The 22,672-nt window shown below is 41.7% G+C and overlaps 1 protein-coding gene across 7 annotated transcripts; it reads right to left on the bottom strand.

Annotated features, from left to right (window-relative positions):
• Positions 1 to 2,547: 2,547 nt before the first annotated feature.
• Positions 2,548 to 21,998, bottom strand: ATMIN (ATM interactor). 7 transcript variants are annotated; one of them, XM_042821340.1, is made up of 6 exons: positions 21,837 to 21,998; positions 17,188 to 17,313; positions 15,973 to 16,172; positions 13,038 to 15,008; positions 11,187 to 11,224; positions 2,548 to 3,226 (listed from the first exon to the last, which is right to left on the bottom strand). In XM_042821340.1, the coding sequence occupies exons 1-4, from the start codon at positions 21,864 to 21,866 to the stop codon at positions 13,178 to 13,180; spliced, it is 2,187 nt and encodes a 728-aa protein (XP_042677274.1). In that variant the 5' UTR covers positions 21,867 to 21,998; the 3' UTR covers positions 2,548 to 3,226; positions 11,187 to 11,224; positions 13,038 to 13,177. The 7 variants fall into 7 exon arrangements, with proteins under 7 accessions (XP_042677274.1, XP_042677275.1, XP_042677273.1 ...); XM_042821341.1 differs by lacking the exon at positions 2,548 to 3,226 and adding an exon at positions 3,312 to 6,331; XM_042821339.1 differs by lacking the exon at positions 2,548 to 3,226 and adding an exon at positions 3,312 to 6,265.
• Between the last annotated feature and the right edge of the window lie 674 nt (positions 21,999 to 22,672).

Below are 22,672 nucleotides of genomic sequence, written 5' to 3'. Positions count from 1 at the left end.
GATGAGGGTAACGGTGGGAGCAGCGAACCTGACGGAACCGAACAGCCGCCAGAACACGGGGCACAGCTCAGTGTTGGCTCACATCGGGAATATCAGCTTCAATCCCTTTCTTAGGAAGCGTGAAAATAATTGCCAGGTTATTTCCAATGGATTCCAAATCTCCTTAGAGACACATAAGCAAGGAAAAATTATGCCTTGCAGTGTTAAATTTGACACCATTATTGTTATTATTATTGTTGGCTAACGTTAATTTCAGTTTAAAACCACTAAACAGAACTTCGTATATTACACGAATATGTGAAGTCTTTGTATTTTTAAACGATGGTGAGACTATGATAATTAATAAGCTGCAGTGGCTGAAAGCTGTACAGGAAAGCAGTTTTGTCTTTGTGTACTGCCGACAAAGCTGCTTGGGCTCATTTAGCTTCTGCTGCATTTCACACAGTGGGGATGTTCAACTTCCCCCTTCTGGTAATTTTAGTTGCTTCACTACTTAGCATAAGCTTGTGTCATACTTCTGCTTTTTGGCTTTTTCATGTCTCTCGTTTGCTTCACAAAATTCTAGTAATATTTCATGAAAAAGGAAGGAAAGAAACAAGTCCTTTCTGGACTGATGACTGTAAGCTACAGAGCTTGTGTGACAAAGCTGAAAAACGTCCATTCCCCAGAGTTAGTACAGCAAAGACATAAAAAAAAAAAAAAAAAAAAAAAGTGTTCCATGATAAGAAAGCAAAAACCCAACGTGTTCAGCTTTGGACTGGTCAGGTCAAAGCAATGTGAGCTGCAGAGGGGCAGCCCTATAAACAGAGCCATACCATGAGCTGCTCAGAAATTTGGGTTGAGTTCAGCTCTTGCCATCATCAGCTGAAACCTACTTGTAACTTTTGCCATCTCTTTTTTTTGCAAAGGAAAGAGTAGAAAGAAAATAAATGCATGGCCACTATAAATAATTTCAGAGACAATCCTCGTGGAGTAAAGCTGAAAGAAGGCTTTTTAAAGGCTTCTGAAAATTGGGAATTAAATGAGACTTAAATAATGAAAAGCTCAGTGTAGCAGCTAATCCTACAGGTGCTCAGGTTTTCACCTGCAGTTTCCCTCACACACCTCACCTTCTCACAAACACCTCAGCCTTTGCTGGGCACTGAAATTTACCAGATGTGCACAGACAGCTTCTCCAATGGCCTTGTGCTGCGATGGGTTTGTAACAGGAAGCAGCAGACACCTTCATTTCTAACAGGAAATGATTTCAGCTTTGCCTGCTGTAAATATTTGTGCACCACGCTTGAACTCTTAGAAGTGAGCAAGTGCTACAGCATGAACAGAAACTGTGCCTTAATATATGCAGTGGTAGCCATACACCACCCCCTCTGTGTTACAAACGTACATTTAAAAGTTGAATCTGTCTGCTGTTTTACAGCGTGTTATGACAGGGATGTTAGCCAAGGCTCCTCTGTGAGTGGGAACAAAATTAGTCCTGCTGTAGCTTCAGCCCCTTCAGCTATCATCTTTCTGCTGGAAAATAGTACTTTTATGATGAGACAGTTTTGAAAGTTCCAGCAGGAATAGACCAGTTGTCATGTAAATGCTGGAGCTACACAGTGTTGCTCTATTATACTGTAAGAGAACCAAAAGGTTTTATATTATATTAGGCATAGGAAATGGCAATCAGTCTGGCACTGTTGGCATCCTTTTGCACATTTAAGGGGTGCAATTAATAGAAAAAACTGTTCTCCTAATAACGCTGTCTTACTCACTTTCTGCAGACCTTCCAGCTGATACAAGCAGCTAAAGGCAGCCTCTGCTCTGCTGTGTGGCATTGCCTGGCCCTGACACTTCTACAGTGCCAGACTGCATTTCAAGTCAGCCCAATGCCTGAAAGCTTCCGGCTTCTCATCTTGCCGTTCGGTCCTCTTTTATTATCATTTAAACAATTCAGAGAAAAAAAGGCAGAACTGAACCAAATCATAGAGGGCAATGAACTGAGCTCTCTTCTGCTGCATTTAGCTGTTGTCCCAACTCCAGGTAATCTAGGAGAAAGCAGATGCTGGTGCTGGGGAGCATTGAGCAGAACTGTGAAGAAACCATTAACAGGGAGAGGAGTGTCTGTGTGCTGGGGCTTATCCAAAGTGGCCATTGTCACATATCTGCCTCAACTTTCCAAAACAGGTTTATTTATAGCAATGAGAATTGCGGAGAGAGAAAATGGATGTAAAGATGAAGAGCATTATGATTACATCAGCTTTTGAGATGAAGCAGTGACTCAGTGCGTGCATTCAAAAGGTCAGCTTCTGCTCTCATTCAATTATTACCTTCACCTAACCAGGACGTGTGGTCATTATCTATGAAGATGTAAGCTGTACGATGCACAAGAGTTTATCCAGGATGTTTGATTTGAGGGGTTAGTGAATGATTTCCAAGGGACTGCACGTTCTGATGAACAGAGAGGTGACAGCTTGGAGGGTTACTCTGCAGTTGGGGAGTTTGGATTTAAATATACACACATATATATATTACTTTAAATATCAGGATCCAAAGAAACCTACGATAACAAGAAAATGGAGTTGTAAGAGTTTACTTCAGTTCGTGACCTTGTGAATCTGCCTTCTGTGTGCCCTGATGGAGCTCTACGCAATTTTATTAGCTAAGCGTTAACCACCCCTCCAGACTCTGTGATTGGCTTTAAGGCTTTGGGAAAGTGTGGGAGCTAAAAAAAGCCCCAATTAAGACTGCAGTGGAAAAGCAATAAACAAACAAACAAACAAATAAATAAATGAATAAGAGACCTATCTTGTTCTTTGGAAGTGAAAAACACCATTCATTTATAGTATTTTTTTCTCATAGAAATAGTTGTGTTCTTTTTAAAAGGATTCACAGAATTACAGAATCGCCAAGGTTGGAAAAGACCTCCAAGATCACTCAATCCAATCATTTACCTACCACCATTACTTCCCACTAAGCCATGTCCTTCAGTGCCACACTTAAACCCTTCTTGGGTGACTCCACCACCTCCCTGAGCTGTTCCAGCTCCTGACCAATCTTTTGGAGAAGGATTTTTCCTAATATCCAACTTGATTGCTTGTTTGCAGCACAAAGTGGCAGCTGGTGAGGTGGGATTCCTGCAGCCTGTAACACGGCTTGTCCTGGACAAAGGGAGTGAACGCACTGTGGGATGCCTGTGAATCCCATCTCCTGGTAGGAGTACTTGCGGTTCCATCCTGGTGCCATGCTGTGAAGGAAGCACAGGACCAGTAGTGCTCACTCATGATTTTAGAAACTAAAATACATCCATCACATGATTCATTTCCATTTCCTGTATTTTTCCAATTTATTATCAGTTGGTCAGGCAGTGATCCACTGTGAGAGATGATTCCTTACACTGCACAATTCACTGTAAGATCTCACTGTGTTTTCTCCATCCCCCTCACAGTTTTTCTTTCATTTCCTATCTGGTCATTTCAGATCCATTTTTTCAGATACACAATTCTCCTCCTATTCTTAATACTCTTCATGCTCTCTGCTTCCTTCGGGTGCTGTCAGCAACTTTCCCCCACCTCCCATCCCTCCTGTTCCAGGCCAGCACTGCCTCCTTTCCTCACACACAGGCGTGGGTTCCGTCAATTGTCAGAAGCACTCCTCAGGCTCACTGCCCTCCAGGCCCACCGCCAGCCCCTGGCACTGGGGGAATGCAGGGAAGGGGAAGCTCAGCCATGCCCCCCTCATCCCTGGGGAAGCTTCCCTCCTTTTGCAGAGCTGGATGGGAAATAACATTTTTTTCCTCTTTGAAACAATTTCATGGAGGTGTGGTTGCTAATCAGTTTTACACACAGTGAGGAGAAGTTGCATGACCCCTCAGAGAGCAGTGTTGACCTGTCACAAATAAACACGTCAGAAGTCAGAGAGTCTGTTCCAGCTCAGCATAAAACTGAAAATCCACATGGAAAGGTTGTGATACTCTCTGCTCTATTTTTCAGTTCAGAGCTCTTTCAGAACACGAGGTAACTGGATAGGAATGACATCTGCATGTTATTTTGTTCTTAGAAGAAAACTCAAATAGCAGGAATGCTCATTTGCATCAGCAAAGACTATTTCCTCTACATTTTTCTCCTTGCAGTGCTCTGGACTGCCTTAGATTTATCCTTTCTCTATGACCAGGTGCACGGCTGGGATAGAACCAATCCACTCGCCTGCTTTCAGTTGCAAAAGCAACTTTTAAGTCAAACGAAACTTCCAAGTGCTGCTTAGACACGTAGGACAAGTAGACACCTGCTTAGACACTTAGACAAGTGCTCCTGTTCTGCTCAGACATGTTGCCACCTATTGACAGAAGTGCAGATCAAGAAGCCAAGACCACAAAACATTAGTTGAAACCAGAAAACAAATCAAGTGTAGATGCCACCACCAGTGATACCACTTCAGGAAGAGATGTCGATCCATTCTACCAAGTCTAACTGCTGTTCTACAACACATGGCATGAAAACAGTAATATGGAACAAAAAGGTGCACTCTGTTCAAACCTAGCAAGGTGAAAAGAGCCTGTCAATAAAAGCCAACTGTATGTGCAACTGAGGAGCTCTGAACAATACATGAAGCAATAAAACCCCAGGCACTTGATGTGCTTGATCCACATGACTTGGAATACTTGACTTCAAAATCTTCACAAATACTTCCACCTGTGAAAGATGCCACTCCCAAGGGCACTTCAGATCCCTCTTGGAAGAATAAAAAAGGCATTATCTCTCAGAAGGTGCTCAGTGGCACTTCAGTTGATACTGCTTCCCGTAGCCATGATGCTAAGCAAACAGAGCAGAAGGATAAAAAGGGAGCAAACGTCATGAATGATAAATGAGGGGAAACGTAGCAATTCATGAACTACCACAACTCTTCTCAAACCATACAGAGCTCACACTCCTGCAAGAAGATCCTGAGCAGTTATCCTGGGACTTTTCTCCTTGTTAATTTCCTGTTTAATTTCCAGGAAACATGTAAGGATTTTTTTAGCAGTAGCTCTTGTCCTCCCTGCTGTTCAGTCACAGTGCCACAGTTACCCATTCTGACAGAACAGAGACATCCTCCAACAAGCCATTCTCTTCCTTTCTTCGTCCCCATCCCTCTCACTTCCCTATAGGCAGTATCCTTTCTTGTGCTGTGCTCCATTTACACTTGTCAAGTCCTCTCTTTTTCACTATGTAGAAAATTCAAACATGTATGCATCTGTGAAATGAATAACATTAATAGCATAGCCTGGAAGGAAAAATAACAGTCTCCCATTCAGAGAACAGAAAACATTACTATTTCAGTGAGAAAAAATGAAAAATAAATGACGTTAACACAGTAAAAAACGTGTTCATTATAGTGATTGCAAGTTGCTCTGCAGATGGCTAATAAATTCTTCAAGACAACAGAAAAAAAGGTTAAACATTGACATTAAAATATATATTTCCCTGTTTTCCAGTTGCTTGCCAAATAAGACTATTTTGCTGAAATCTCTGAAACAGTCAAGTATCTCACAGATTAGGAGTTCTTACTATAATTTGATTCATAAGCATGTGTGAAAATGGATGTAAGTCACAGCCAGAAAATCCAGAGGACATGGAAAAATCTTTAAGCTCTTTCTCTTGTATAGAAAGTGAAGATCTATTATATATATAGATCATATATATGATCTATATAGATCAACTATGTTGAGATTATGATTGCACTTGCTTAGGGTACAGGTGATTTTTTTATTGTTGGAAGAGCCCACAAATAACTAACATAGCTCTACTGTTGTTTCATATGTAAAAGGTTGCACAGAGATGCTATCAGGTATGAACCAAGCACTCCCAAAATACTGGTGAGCAAAATTGCTACTGACATGCCTTCTGTAAGCATGGCAGTGGTAGCTTGGAGACTCGGCCCAGTCAACCAAGTTAACAGGAAATCAATTAAAAACTGATTACAATTTAGTTTCCAGCAAGTCCGCTGCAAGAAACACTGTTTCCAGGAGGGGAACATTTCTAGTTTACTGAAGCAAACCTTCCTTTGTGCTTCCTCCACACAAGACTTGAAAGAAAGGGATAACAAAATAAATGTAAGAATTTGCCAAGAAAGGAGGGAGAAAAGTAACAGAAGGCACCCAGAAAGGCTGCCAAGGCATAGAACATAAATTCACAGCACGTGATAAGGCCTAATTAAGTTATGTGACCTTGACGACATTGGGTTCATCTGCCACAGGAAACAGCAGCTTCTTGTTTACAATCAGATTCTCTCAGGAATAAAGCCAGTCCTGTCCAGGGAAAGGAAACAAACTTAATTGCTAGATCAGCTGGAAGGGTTTCCTGTATTCAAGGCACTAAAAAACAAAACAAAACAAAAAAAAAAGAACTGCTGATAAGTGTAAGAATACAATGAGACAACATGAGACAACACCTGAAAGTTAAATCAACACTTTATTTTTATGTCCAAACCTCTCAAGGACCAATTCCACAGGACATATCAAATCCTGGAGCCAGAAAGAAAACTTGCCTCTCCCTTCAATTGTTTTGATGGAATGCAGTCAGCTTGCGCAGATACAATTTCTTGAGGCAAAGGAAACTCAGAATCTACATGCAAACTGATCAGCAGTGCTTTCACCACCAATGGAAGGAATAACAGTAAATTCTCATCAACACCAAACAAGAAAGCATTTTAAAAACGGGTGGAGCTTCCCTGATTTCTAAACAGCCATAATCTTCCTTTCAAGCTTCAGAGTCTGTCCTGCCTTCCAGACCATCTCGACAGCTTTGAAAGCTTCACAAGAATGGTCTGTTTGAAGTGTCTGACTGCTGTCTGTAGGGCAGATCTGCTCCGACTGAATAATAAGCCTGAAATAACACCACCAAACTCACCAGTGTCTCATTCCTGCAACAGGAATAGCCTGTAACTTCAGCAAGGACAGTCAGTACCTTATGCATCTGATTCTTTCAAAGATAACTTTAAATGCTCTAAAGAGAAATGCATCCAGCCTGCAGGAAATACCTTCCATCCTTTGCTACCACTACAACTGAAAGCTGCATTGTGCAAATAGTGACCTCAGCATGTAATAGCACTGAAAGCAGCAGCATGGAACACCACAGAGTGTTTCAGTAGTGACTGCAGCCACTGTAATAGTACAGCTGAGCTTTCCATCACAGAGTGTGTGCTCATTCATCTTCTCTGAACTAATATGCGAGTTGACAAGATATATAAGAGCAGAAATCAGCATTCTGTATTTTCCAAATAACAGAAAAGGTTTGGATCATTATTACTAAGCACAGGGCTTATCCAGGAGGGGAAAGGGACAACTATCATCCACGCTCCTACTCAATCTAGTCTAGCTTTTTAAATTTTAATGGTATTAAAAGTTACTCTATGCATTAAAATATATAGCAAAATAGTATAAGCTAATAAAAAGGACTGTAATTTTATTGTAGGATATTCTGAAAGCTAATCATCAGAACATAGTTAATTTCTGCTTAGGACTCTTGAAAATTACAGGTTTAGGTAAGAGTGCTGAAAAACACCAAGTAATCCTCCTGGCCCAAGAGCCTCTTGTGGAAAAAAAGACTTACCAGGGAGCAGAAACTGCTGCAGAGGTGCTCCTCGTGTGTACAAGATGATTAAAGGCAGATTGAATTTTGCACACATTAAGGAGATGGAGCACCACTCCTCCAGCCCAAATGCTGCTGGTCAAAAGAATCCAGCCCAAGCTACATACACCCAGTTTGGCACAAAACCTCTAAGCAAAGGCTCACTTAAAGGAAAGAACCTCCCTGATGGTTGTTTCAGATTCATAAAAATGCAGCATCTTCTGATTACATTTGTGTTGTATGTTTTAAGTGCCCAGGATTCATTGAGAAGTAGAAAAACACAGGAAAACTTAAATTTTTCCTGCCTCTGGAGATGAAGGACTGACATTGTAAGATTGCTGTAAGTCACAAAAACTACCAATTCAAAAGAGAGCTGGCTTTCCAAAGATAAGATGTTGCAGAGCAATGGGTGGTACTTACTAACAGGCACTGCATGCCCTACTCGTGCCTCTACAGAAGATCACAGCAGAAAACAAAAGGCAAAAATTGATTGAAATTCACTTTATTCCAAAATATGTATAATTTACAGGACTAAATAAGTGCTTCACCTGTGAACACAAGGTTTCAATACTTGTGTGAATAACTTACTAGTAGCTCTGTGTAACAGTTCAGTTTCCAACATAAGGAAATACGAATCAGTATTTTGGCAGAGTTTTTTTTGTTTTTTGTTTTTTTGCTGCATGCATTGATATACTTAAATGTTTCACAATTGTTAGGACAACATTCCTTCTTTGGGACTGTAAAACAGGTATCAGAAACAAATACTTGCTTTTCTCTGCTTATTGCAAGTTTATTGGCTTACATAGCAAGAATCAAACATGAACAACCTTTGAAAACCAGATTTGCCTGCTAGATCCCACCAGTGATGAGAGTATTTTCAGGACATTGCTCAGCTTTATTAACTCACACATGCTTTGGGAAAGGCTCAACCATGAGATGCATTACTCATCATTCTAAATAGTTACAAGTTTAAACTAGATCAATATCAGGTTTTGAATTCTGTAAGTTGAAAAAATATGGCTACTTTCATACCTAGCTTTATTTTTACCATAAATGCACTTGCAAATATCTGTAAAATAGAGTACTGTCAATCTAGCTCTGCAAGTGCCTGAAGCATGCATGTAAAGCATTCCTCACTGTGAAATGGCTACAGCAGGGCTTACTTCATCACAAGCCACCCATCATATTCCACTGCTAGTTACACTGAAGATACTCCTGAAAAACCAGCACATGAGAAAGAGTCAGAAGTGAAGGACTTCTTTTAACTAGAGATCTGCAGCTCAGTCAGAGATTTGCACTGTTTCAGGCTGTCTGATGACGTTTTCAGTAAAGAGGAAGAGTCACACACATGAAGACAAACATCAACCTGACTGCATGGCAACGCAGAACTGAACAATGTAGTTCCTTGATGCTGTTCACTGCACAGCAATGGCACTTTAAACAAGAAAATGCAGTCATGCTCTAACCAGTAAATCCTTTTAGCACCCATTTTGATTCACGTGAACCACAGAAAGAAACAACAAATCAAATCAAGACCCACCACAACAAAAGGAACAGAAGATGCACGTTTGCACCATGCATTGAAGCAGCTTGCTGTTCAACAACCCTATCCTCATAGTGTTCAAGCGGAATTGTTACGGAGGTCTGTTCACAGTAGATCTATTTTGAACACAAGCATAGCAGCACCTTCAACCAAAGAGGAATGAAAAAGCTCACAACATTAGAAATATTTTGGTGTGAATGTATTTGGAACTGTAAATTGTACATTGAGATGATGGTAAAAAAAGAAAGAAAGAAAAATGTCAAAAGTAGCCAAAAGGAAGCTGTGCAAACTGATAATAAAGGCAAGTAAGTTTGGTTCACCTCTGAGTTGTCATTTCAGTAACATTTTGCAAATTTAGCACCTTACATTGATTCAGTATGGTTCTATTGATCTTACTTATCCCACATTTGAAAGGTTATTAAAAAAAAAAGTCAAAATCAAACCAAAAAGCCCTGAAGACCCTAAGATCCCAACCCTGCCAATGCCTACATCTCTTACCCAGCCACACAGAAAGATCAGTTTGCATCTGTCTCTGCACGTGAAGGTGTGCTACCACAGTAAAGACTTAAAACAGTGGAAGGCAGTCACCTTCCTTTGTTCTGTTGCCTCTGCACTCTCAAGGTATATGGCTAACAAGGAAATTTAACCTTTTGCTTTCTTTCAATTGAGAAAAGATGTGAAAGTGAGTCTTGAAATAAAACATGGAAAGGATTGTTAGTTACATGCATTAAGTTACAGACCCTGAACTGTTTAAAACTGGAGTTTTTTACAGCTTTTAAAGTTAAATAGCTGCACACATCTTTTTCCTTAAGATTTCACATCCTTTGGAAGGGAGAAGTTTCCAGACACAAACAGTTTCACATAGCTAGATTCTGGAGCATTAGTACTTTAAACTAGCAAGATCTCTTAGGCTGCCTTTAAGAGCCAGAGGAGGACTCCCTCCATTCCCAAAGCAGAAACAAGCATATACAGCCATGGTAGTGGAAACGGACATAAGCCTAACTCCAAAAAGTAGAAGAAACTCTATTTACTGTCATACAAACAAACATGTAAGGCAACAAGACATGATGTAAGACAGAACTCTATTTTTTTTCTCTTTTTCTGAGGCTGTTTTGTGCTTTTCTTAGAATGTGTGTCCTACGTTTTCTTGGAACACAGTTAACTTTTCTAACAGTCAGTGCTCTCCCAGAAGCCAAAAGTTTCAAGTACATCTGCTCAGTTTTGCCCACTCACGCACACTAACAGCCAGTGGGGGATTACAGCCATCAGTTGACCAAACACAGGTGTAAAATTTATCTTTTTTTCTTTCCAGAGAAGCTGCACTGAAGAATTCAAGCATGGAACTTAATGTACACACAACTGTATTCTTCTTAAACAGCACAAAACTAAATTCTGCAAAGATAACTGTGACTTATGATTATCCTCAGCTATCTGAAGAAAACTAAGACACTGATATTTTGAAATTGTTTAAAACAAATTGGATAGCATAGCTAACAAATTCACCTTTCCCGACCAGTTCTTAGCAGAATGCTGTAGTCTCAGCAAGATTGAAATTACAGTAAACTAAATGCAGGAGGAAGGTGTTTGGTTTTTTTTCTGACACCATGATGGACCATGAAGAATTTGGAAATAGCCTGACCAACCGCAGCAATTTGTCAGACTCTGCAGGTTAGTGGAGCACTATCTTTCCCAGAGACAAAATACTGGACTTGCTGAAGCAGTGGTTAAAAGACAGTGGCATATCTCAGACTTTCTTCTTAAATACAAAAGAAACACACAAGTCTACCACTAATTAGACTAATTAAACTACTAATTCAGTTTTAGAATAGTATTTACACAGACATCCAGATCAAGAGCCAGCAATGGCAGCGTAACTTAATTAAGCAGGAAATGCAAAGAGCAAGCACAAGTAGTATTAGTATCACTTCCAGATAAAAGTTTGTGCTGAAAGGTTGTGGACAACCTGATGTTACTTTTCATATAGCAGCTCAAATGGCAGTGGAGGACACAGAGGAGAGAATGAGCAAAATAGTAAGTCACTACTGACCAATACTTACAATAGAGTCAGAGCCTTGAAAATCAAATCAGAGTCAAACTGCAGAAAAAGGGAGATAAGTATCATTTTAGTACTACCAAGAAATAGCTCTCAGTGAAGTTTATTTTGAAAACAATGGTCAAAATAGTCCATTACCCATTTAAAATCAATTGTTTCATTTTTAAGAATAAGCAATATTGACTAATGATATTTTGGACCAGTTTTCAGTAGCTTTACTGTGGGATTCAGCAACTACAAACAGCCTGATTGCAGCCTTTGCGTTTTCACAAAAATATTTAATATATCCAAAATGAAGGACATATGCCACCAGTGCAGGACTCTGATACTTATCAGATCACTGCGTTGACTTCAGTATGGCAATGTAAAGAGTGGTAAGATAAAATCAAAAGGTACTGCTCATTTTCAAGAAAACAAGCCAGCTGTGTTGGGTGAGTAACTGTGACTGTACTCCCACATCCTTGAGCTGAAGATATGAAGCTGTGCACAAAGCATAGCAAGTCTTCAAGAACTGCAGCTTGGACAGCCGTTAGTGATGGGACGCCTAGCAAACACACAGCCAGGACCTCCAACAACAGAGAAGTAAAGCCCAGGAACATGACATAAAGGTGTTCCATTTTTCAATTAATGTAATAGAAACTAAAACCTGTCCAGGACAAAACCAGAGGCCTACATTTCTGCAGGCATTACAAGAAGATAAGAATCAGTTAAGGCCAAATTCCAGCATACATTCACAACTGGCTTTGTTTTTTCCATGTGAATACCTCTGCTACAAGCACAGTACAAAGGGTAAAATAAACATACAAAAATCCAAGAGGTCACATGTTTCTCTTTGACAGATCAGTCCAAGTTTTTGATTACACTCAGAAAACTTTCCAAAAGCTGCAGGAACCACCTGCTCCTGACCAATGTGCAAAAGTAAAATACATCTTTTCTGAAGGGTTTTTGGGAGCACATCTCCCAGCTCTGTTGTATGCAGGTGAGTTTGCTTCAGTTCTGGAAGCATAAATCCAAGTACAGGAAAAGAAGTATTTCACAGAATTCAGTTTCTCATCCTTGATGGTTTTTGTTAAGGTAGTGGAAATATAAACCATTGTGACATTTCCCAACTTACATCTTCATAGGAAATAGAGGAATTTCAGAGATAACAAACCATCCCAGTTTCTGAGGCACAACCATTGTAACATGTGTCTTACAGTCTCAAATAATTCAAGCAAATCCCTTCTGAAGACTTTAAATTACTTTAGTCCCATTTATGACACGGGGTAAAAGGACATTGTAACAATTTTCCAACTGATCATGTATTCTAAGCTCTTTTTCTACCCTTCAAAGGGCATCAGTAGCACCCGGGAAGAACAACTATTGTTTTCTACATGTTTTGCAAACCATCAGCCCTCCATAATTCAAGTCTACATGTATCTATGGCTGCTGGACGGGTGCTTAAGTTGCAATGTTCCGAACAGGAGAAAGAGCTGTGAAGGCATAAAGGAAAAGACAGTACGGCTTATTATGTTCACACCAGATGAAAAATACAACCTACCAAAAAAAGTAAGCAGAAGTAGCTTACACTAAGAGAATCCTCCCCTGCAATTCAGGGAAGCATCTGAATTGGACAGGACAGGTTTTGGTCTAGCACAGTGGAACCCTATACATAAGCCAGAAATAGATACACATGGGACACTTTCAAAAGGTTCTTCAGTTTAAATGAAGCAGCTTGTATAGAAGATTGAGCAAAAAACATAGGCACCACAAACTGTTTTTTTAAGGTTCAAATGTACATTAACATGTTATGCCCCCCCCCCCCCCCCTTTATGCACAGATAACTTATGTTGAAGTTACATTTTCAATTTAGTACCTTCAGCATGAAAAGTCTTTTAGGCCAACCGCACACAGTAACTACATTCAACAATGCGAAATGGGTTACTTGGTCGATGCATCTCTCCCACCCCAATAACTTAATTTCAAACCACAGGAAACAGTTCTGTCACACAGTACTCAATGACTGGGCTTGTCAGAGCTCTGAAACAAGGAGCACAGCTCTTCACAGGTCTGTGTCTCTACTGAACTGAACTGGGACTCCATTGTATTCCAGGCTAAGTCAGCCAGAAGAAAGTCATCCATTGCTGTCTGTGTCTCGTTGCTGGTAAGGAATAAATTCCCAAGATTCTCAAAGCAGCTATCCATAGTCTGTGTTTCAGCACTACTGAGCTGGACTTTGCTTTCTATGCTCTGGTTGGGTACGTTTTTAGTGGCAGGATATACTTCTGTCTGGGTTTCTGTATCTGAGGAGTCAGTGCTCATGGAGAAACTAGACTGCTTCAGAATACTTCCTAAAGGCAGATGGGTATTGCTGTCCAAAAAGAAATTCAAGTCTGTTTGCGTCTGTGTATCAAACATCTCCAAACCTAAGAAGTTAGAATTTCCTCTGCAGCTGTATGATTGAGTGGCACTATCTGAGAATAAGAAATCAGTTTGAGTTTCAATATCTAGTGACTCCAAAACTGGCTCGGAGGGTAGGGTACCAAGCTCACTCTCTTCAGTCTGAGTTTGGATATTGGACGCTGAAAAGAACTCTTCAATGTCAAAGTCTATTCCAGTGCTCTGCGATGAACCAGATGGCAGATGTGTGTCAGCATTAGAACTAGTCTCAGACAAAAGGCCACGATTATCCAGTGTCTGGCCAGACATGTTTCCTGAAAAGATATTTTCCAGATCACTTAGCAAGTCCATTGTCTGAGTTTGATTATCCATCGTATTTTGAGGTGGAAGAATATTAGCCTGGCTACTGAAGCCAATAAGAGATTCAGACTTCACTGTGTCTTGATTGAGGCTCTTGCAATTACTCCTCTGCAGCAAGGTTTGATCTATATTTGTAGCCATTAAGTTATTTTCTGGAAGTTCAATTTGAGTAGAACCATTATATGATGAATGAACATTTTCAAAGATGTCACTGCACATTACAGCCTGGTCCATTTGCACTCGTCCATCGATAGAATCCTGCGTCCTACTGGTTTGAGTCTCTCTAGAAATGCCACACGTTGGAAAACAAGCCTGACTAAAATCATCAGTCTGAGCAGCTATGGACGAAGTCAGTTTGGAAGCAGGCAGTAATGTCTGTGTCTGTACACTGATGGGTAATGAAACCTGTGAACTAAACGACAGATCTGTCTGAGAACAAGAAGATACAGAAGAATCGGGAGTCCAGGCTGCAGCTGGTACAAAATTTGGAGAAATATAAGATAAGTCAGTCTGTACATTTATTGAAGAAATTTTATTCTTGTGACAAACATTCCCCAGCTCTTGTCCTGGGCTATTTGATGCAACCTTATCCAAGTCAACTTGTACACCAGTACTTACTGCTTCGTTATCACCAGAGTTTGTCACTTTTGAAACTGGCATAGTATCTTTAAATACAAGTGTTTCCGCCTCCAGTGCTGGAATCAGAATTCCCACAGATTGAGGCAATAAATGAACAGTACTTACAACTGAACCTTGATTATCAACAGCCACTACAACAGGCTTGACAGAAGAATCTGCTGCAGATACATACACAGGCAAGTGAGCAAGCTGCATCACTGGAAGTTTAACCAAAGCCACCCTGGGCTTTGGCAAAAGCATCTTCGGTGTACATTTTGGGTGCACTTGCTTTGTGAAGTTAGAATTGCAGGAACCTTCAAAAGATGCCACTAGTTTCACTTCAGATGATTCCAGCTCCTGAGTCCCAGGGTTATTACTGTGTGTATCCATGAATGCTTTATTTGCTTTCTCTGACAACTGCTGATTATGTACAGAGGTTTCCATTTTCCTTTTCTTACTAGGAGGATCCCTGTGAATATGAGATCAATAATTTATGTTCCCTTCAAGCACAATACATCTGCCTTCCATTTTTTGAGCCACTGCATTGCAAATATTAACTCAAGTCCCAGATGAGGCTGTATAGGACTAATCCTGATCAAAATAAAAAAGATCTCCATGAACTTCTGTTTTGTAAAACTTCATGCCTTATTCTCCCATTAAAAAAAAAAAAAGTTTCTGCTTTTATGAAGATCTATGTTCTAAGTGGAGATTGAGACTCAGAGGCTTTCTCCCCTTTAGGTGTTAAACACTGATCTGAAGGCAGTTATGCTGTGATTTTGATGCTAGCTCAGACTGAACATTGACAAGAGGGGTTTATGAAACTGTTGTCAGGTAAAGGTCTCTCACAGAAAATGAGGACACAATTAATTTTTGTGTAAAGGAGCAATAATTTTGCTGCAGCTGAACCTCCAAGGAAGATAGGGTATGCCTCAGGAAACAGACTGCCCTTTATGAAACACAGGTACACCTGAAAACAACTATCAATCAAAACATGCATTAAAAAAAATAAATCCACTTACAGTAGCAAAGTTGACTAGGCTATACAAGAAAAACTCAATTGCATTGCACACCACCATTACAGCTGTAAGCACTTCCAAATCATCTCTACTTCCACAGAACTGTAAAAGCAGTTCCAACAAGAACCACAAACATTTATGCCATGCAGCAAAGTGTCATCAGTAACTTGCTGATGGAACTTTTTGGTTTACATACAGGGAAAACTGATGGTATTGATTAGACAACTGTCCTTGCCTGAAACAAAACAGAAACTGCTAAGAGCAACAGAACAAAGAAATGGCGAATTGCTTTATAGCTAAAACAATCTCAGCTAATCTCAAACACTGTCAACAGAAAGGAGACAGAAAGCCGGTACATGGGGGACAGAGGACTCAGGGAAGCATACAAGCAGCAGTACTTAATTGCTTCAATTTTACCTGTGTTCCGCAGGAATTTCATGTCCCGTTCTGTAAATATGAGACAGTAAAGCTGGTCTGCTGGCATAGGGACACCCACAAGTACACCGGAAAGTCTTGCCACAGTCCTCTATATGCCGCTTCAAATACCATTCCGTACCATAGGAGTTACTACATTTGTCACATTTGTGCTTCTTTTCAGCGTGCATCTTCATAAAGTGCTACAATACACAATGAAAAGTAAACATTAGCCTTCAGCCAAGTCACTTTCAGGGAACCAATATTTGTATATTTTTCTTCAGTTGTTAAATAGCACTGAGAAGCAGGATTAAAATCTTTTGAAATGTCTCAGTAGGAAAGGCTGCCCAAGATGTCAGGCAAGAAGTGGAATATAACAACTAATGAGACTTTATTTGCACATACTTTGTGTGTACACAAAGTTCATGCTATGTTCAGCTCTCCAAGCTACGAGAATGAAGTACTGGGAGGCTCCTGATCATGTTAGCTCTGTATCAGCAGCTTCCACCACTTCAAAATGCAGGTACAAATTTATGTGTCCTGATAAAATATGAATTTTCTTATTGTTCTTGTCTTACTGGCTAGAGGTTAATCTTGCCAAAGAGCCTATGCTGCAACAGGTAGATCCTCTTGACAATCTACTACTGAGCAAACAGTATCAAGTCAAACAGGACAACTGCGGAGCACCAGAAGAACTGTTGCTTCTCATCTATGGCATTTATGCAGCATTCATCTCCTATGGTCCAGGCTTCCACAGCTGACCAACAGAAGTATGTTTTTTGATTTTTCACAAAGAAATACATTTTACGTGTTTTCTTAATCGGATGTCTTGTAAGCAAATGTATTTTGATAGTAAAACAAAAAAAATGTTAAACCTTGACCACTGGAAAAAGCATTTTAAAAGCCTCTGCTGCATTTCAAACTCTCATTGTTTGCTGCTGATTTTTTCCCCTCTCTGATCTTTGTCAGTCTTACTAATTTGCGGAGAGCAGCTGTCAATTTTAGCAGAACATACCACCATCTGCCTCATCAAAAGCTTCAAGTCCTCTGATGCAAATTCACCAACCATATGCCCACATGGAGCTTCTGCACATGTAACTCCAAGCCCTGTATACATGCTGAGGACTTGCTCCTGTCTGAATGAGAAAGCATGCACTCTAGAGTAAAGATGGCCTGGAACAAACTGGTATGATATTGATCTGTAGGAAAAAGGAATACCTGTTTTACAAGAGAAAATTGGGAAAATGGTCTGTTTGGTCCTCTGGGGCAGCCTTCAATAGGACAGCAGTAGAATTTCTGTGGAGTTTTCAAACCCTTCCTTATCGGTGCATTAAACTTTCCATCCTAAAAAACAATAAATTGAGAAGCTGACAACAGTTCTACAGGTTTGTAATTAAAGGCAGCATTCAGAATACACCTCAACTTTGGCTCAATTATTTTACACACCTCAACGAGTTGAAAGCACTTCACCAAGCATATGGGAAGTTCTAATGGAATTTTCCACCTCTATGGATACTATCTTGCAAATTCATCAAAACTACTGAGTGAAATCATAACAAGCTCCATGAAGTACTGGTACTGTACTACCTACCTCCTCCAAGATACTTGCTCAAGGCTGCAAGATACACCCATCTATTACATTATTTGAGCCAAAAACCTTTTTCCCACAGGAAATGAAGTTATAAACCAAAATTCGTCCAGCCTACAAAACTGACAGCTGGTATGTCAGTTCTGGAACTCCAAACATGAATTCACCTGTGCATTCCAATAACATGATACATATAAAAACACAATAAAAATATACCACGAACCTCACAAGAATTATCACACAGACACAACGAAAGAAAGAAACATTAAGTGGCTCAGAGACAACCACAGAAATACCTATAAAAGGGACACACTGACGGGAACATCCAAATTATTCAACAACAGAGAACCTATTGCTACTGAAAACACAGCCATAGAAACCAGCCAAGACACATGTATAACCTAACCAAAGGAGTCTTTGTGGAAATACCAAGTGACTGTATTACCAAAAAGTTAAAAGCAAATTACGAGCAAAAGCTGATGCTCTGGTTACCTGGGAGTCTCCTTACACCATGAGCAGGAGGCCGACCCAGAGCCAATTACAGCAGCCTGCAGTGGTTTCTCCAGGTTCTTTGCTCAGATAGGAATTACCAGCACAGACCTTGTTTGAGATCTGCACCTGATTTTCCTCAGTATGATAAGAGTAGAAGGAAGCAGAAGTGGTGAGATGTGGAAGCCATGGCAGTGACTGACTCCCCAGCTGCTTTCTTTGGGCAGAACTCCAGTCTGTCATGTTTGCACAGGTCAGACCATACGCAGGACTCACAAAGTGCAATAGGCTCAGGTGTCCAGCTGACACTTCTCACAGCTATCATTTCTCACACTAAATCCCCACTACCAGAATAATTCTGTCAAGGGGGAGTTTTCTTGTAACGCTGTAGCACTTCAAGCAACTTCGTGGGTGTGCAGCAGCCTTTCCCATGGACAAGCTATTCAATAGCAGGCGTGTTTTATCTCTGCTGAATAACCACTGTGAAATCTGGTTGTTACAGCCCGTTTGCCTGCCATTACACTCTTCAACTCCAAATTTTTGCAGAAATAATTTCACTAGATGCAAGTCTTCAAGCCTTTGGGAGGAATAACATTTATCCCTTTAATCAAAGCTGTATTTGTTCTCTCCAAGTGCAGATGAAATCGGCAGGCTTAGTAAGCAGCAGTTTGAGTTATTTATTCAAAGCATGCTACATTTAACATTGCAATCCAATAAATGACAGGGAAATATGTTCAGGCACTCAGCAGGTATACCACAGCCAGATTTGAGAAATGACTTCAGTACTAAGATGTGGAATAATGCCAAGTGTTATCAAAAACACATAAATATAAGTAAGAAGACGCAACAGCTGGAACACAGATTTTCCAGGTGCAGATCTGTTGTGACAAGTTGAGAGACTCCGTATGCATACAAGTAACCCCAACCAGACACTATCCTTGTTTTGACTTTCTTCAAAGCCCTCCTGGCTCTACATGGTTAATCACACACATTTCAGGCATTCTCACAAGTCCTTTCTTTGTACAACTGATTTTATTCCCCGCATTTCTGCAATGCCTACTGACAGCTTTAGTGGAGGCATTTGTTGCACTAACACCTCACAGCACAGCCAGTTGCACTGCAAGGAGCACTAACACTTGGGACTTGTACCAACAGCAAGGAGGAGCAGGCAGCAGCAGTCTGTGCTACAGATTTAGCCAAGGTGAACTTTGTGACGTCTGGCTTCCCTGAAGCAGGTTTATTCCGTCTGCTGGATTAACTTAAAACGGTACCTTACAGTAGACTACAGGCAAGCATTCACAACATTCCTGAAAGTAGGAGATGATAACACTGAGAAATAAGTCCACTCTGCTTTAGCATAAGAACTAAGTGTAACATTTGCATTGGGTCACCTACTCGGAGGGCAAGCTGCACACTGCAGTGCAGCACTGATGGCAGTCTCCTTGTTATCACAGGAATCCACTGAATCCTCTCCTTTACATTAATTCCTCTAGATTCATTTTTAAACTACATAAAAGTCTTCCTCTTCTCCCCATAAAATAACACAGACAAAAGACAGAAGCATTCAAAAGTTTCCAAGCCTAATATATTAAGTGCCAGTTTCTAAATTAAATGTCACTGTTCTCATGTTTTCATTGGCTCAGTTAAGCCAAGAAGCCAGAAAACAAACAGCTAGAAATTAACATTTCACCATTTCTTCTCTGGTAGGCCAAACAAGCCTATTTTTTTTTAATTTCCCTTCATCAGACACACCTGCCATTTAAAGTTGTCGAAGATTCCATGCATCTTTGGTGTTTCACCTTATTTGAATCAGATTCTTACCCTGCCACAGAAAGCCAATATCTTTCTGCAATATTCCACGCCTGTCCTTCCCACAACAGCACTACCCTATCAGTTACATCTGCAAACAAACAAGTTTCACAAGTGTTTCCCATCTCAACTACTTCTGTTACAAACCAAGACTGATCAATTTTCTGTTACAGGTTCACAAAAGAATAATAACACCACTGCATGTAACTCTGTTTTTACAGGCTCATCTTGCTTTCTATGTAAATACCTTCCACAGTGACAACGCCTCACTGTTTTTGTCATCAAAAGATCCTGCTGTACTACTTTTATTAATGCAAATTAACCATGCCAGCCTCCTTTCTTTTCAGAATTACTACATTGCCCAGTACCTCCTTACTCTCTCATTTGCTAAGCATTACTTTCAATAATTCTTCATGTTTTGCTGACAAATGCAGTCTACTAAACTATTTTTCTGCCCAAGGAGGTTGTGGATGCCCCATCCCTGGAGGCATTCAAGGCCAGGCTGAATGTGGCTCTGGGCAGCCTGGTCTGGTGGTTGGCGACTCTGCACATAGCAGGGCGTTGACACTAAATGATCACTGTGGTCCTTTTCAACTGAGGCCATTCTGTGATTCTATGATTTTTGTCTTGGGAATCAAATCTCTCTTAAAGGGAAAAATTCCTGTATTAGTTTAACTCCATCCCCTTCTGGAGACACAGAGTAACAAACTTATATTTTACTTTAGTACTCTTATTCTCCCATTCAAGATGCAGACTGAAGACATGCATAACACTGAATATGTTTTACCTGAAAGACAACATGGAAAATTTGATCTCCCTTAAGCCTTGGTAATATTCTCTCTCAATGATGACATTGAAATAAGCCAGATGTTTCTGGGAAGCTGTATGCAACCTCAAACTGTATGTTTCAGTACCTCCCCAAGCTGGATTTAACAGAAAGGCGCATGAAACACATTACAGTTACACAGGGCACTAAGAAGTCAGCTCAGAGAGAAGCACTTCCTCACTCACCTTAACTCTGAAACACACTGCTACTGCCCTCGCAGCATCAGGGGGCTGCTGCAAACACCCAGACCCAGTTCAAAACTGTCTGCTGAGCCTGAAGGTCCACTTTAAACTTCTCTTGTACCTCTACCCATAAATACATGTATGCAAGGCATAATACATATCAAGACAAAAGTTGTTGGTGCGTATTGCATTTCTATTCAGTTTTTTTTTTTTAACTTTTCACTGTTTTCAGATAGGAATTGTAATGCTGAGATTCACAGCAAGTATCCTTGAGATCATTTCCTCCTCCTCACAAATGATGGGCTGAAACGCGCTGTCGATTTCTTCCTTTGCTATTTCCGTAAACAACAGTTAATTGTTCACCCTCTGTAGCTGCTTCTTCCCAATGCAGCCAGGAACGCCGTGCTCATAGTTCTCCAGGAGTGGCATTCACCCCCACACCCCCTGCACGGGGACTCGGAGAAAAATAAGAGCAACTTGCTGTCAGGCCACCCTCAGTCACCCACCCTCCTCCCCACACTCGCTGCATTTTCTCCATAGTGCCGTGGCAATGAGTGCTTCTCTCCAAAATGGCACCCACAGCTTCTCGTGTTGTCGCTCACCGACATTAACGACAAGTAAAGCAGACGGATGACCCAGCAGAGGCCGGGCACGGCCTGCACACTCTGCCAGCCGCTGCCCATGCTGCGGGTGCACCTCCCAAGCCATGGAAAAACAACCGATACACCGAAAGGAATAACAGAAACCGAGTCCCGAACTTTGAACTGCCAGCACAGCGGCACGTAACGGGTAACACCCCGCACACTGCTGCGGTGCAATCCTCCACAGTCCGCCCGACCTGCGCGCACACCGATGCATTTACGCATGAACCCGGGCACGCTTCTTCGGGGGGGATCTACCGAGACGCCGCGCGATACCCGCTCCCCCAGCAGCCCAGCGGGTACCGGCGGCCATCACCGGAGCCGGGCGGTACCTGGAGCCGGTGGGCCTTGCTGAGGTGCATGTTGAGAGCCGGGCTGTTGGGCAGCACCTTGCCGCAGCCGGGCACGGTGCACAGGATGTTGGTCCTCACTTGGGACAGCTCCGTCACCGAGGGCCGCACCAGCTCGCGGGCGGGCGGCGGGTCCCCCGCGGTTGGCTGCCCCACGGCCCCGCCGCGCCGCCCCGCCGCCGCCATGTTGCTGTCAGGTGCTCGCGCCCCGCTTCCGGGGGCGGGAAAGAGGGGCGGGGAACGGCCGGTTCGTCACGGAGCGCCCGCGGCGCAGCTCGAGTTGCGCGTTAGCGAAGTGAGGAGGGCGCTTGCGGCCGCGTCCTGGTGCTCACCGCCGAGCCTGTTTTCCCTGTAATGCCCGTATTTAATTGTGATGCAGAATTTTGAAGCTTTACAATAAATCCCTCCCTCGATTTGGGAGAGCACGTCAGGAAATGCGCAGCACAGACTGAAATGCCTACTAGAAGCTTGGTGGCACCGATTCCTAGGGTGCAGTGTGAGGAACAAAGGGCCAATCCTTCACGTGTACAGACTGCAGCATCTGCACCAAACCTGGGCTTGTTTCAGACCCCCAGCTCAGCGCTTGGCAACACTGACACTGAAGTCGCAGGTGGAAGGACTGAAAAAAAAATCTGTCATTAAACAGATAGTCACAGAATCACAGGGTTGGAAGGGACCTCAAGGATCATGAATCTCCAACCCCCTGCCACATGCAGGACCACCAACCTTCCCATTTAATACCGGACCAGGCTGCCCAGGGCCCCATCCAGCCTGGCCTGCACACCTCCAGGGACGGGGCATCCACAACCTCTCTGGGC

This window comes from Centrocercus urophasianus, unplaced genomic scaffold (assembly GCF_019232065.1).
Source record: "Centrocercus urophasianus isolate 14NV4802_14NV808 unplaced genomic scaffold, USGS_Curo_1.0 seq_2, whole genome shotgun sequence".
NCBI lineage: Eukaryota > Metazoa > Chordata > Aves > Galliformes > Phasianidae > Centrocercus > Centrocercus urophasianus.
This window is presented reverse-complemented; position numbering and strand designations above follow the sequence as displayed.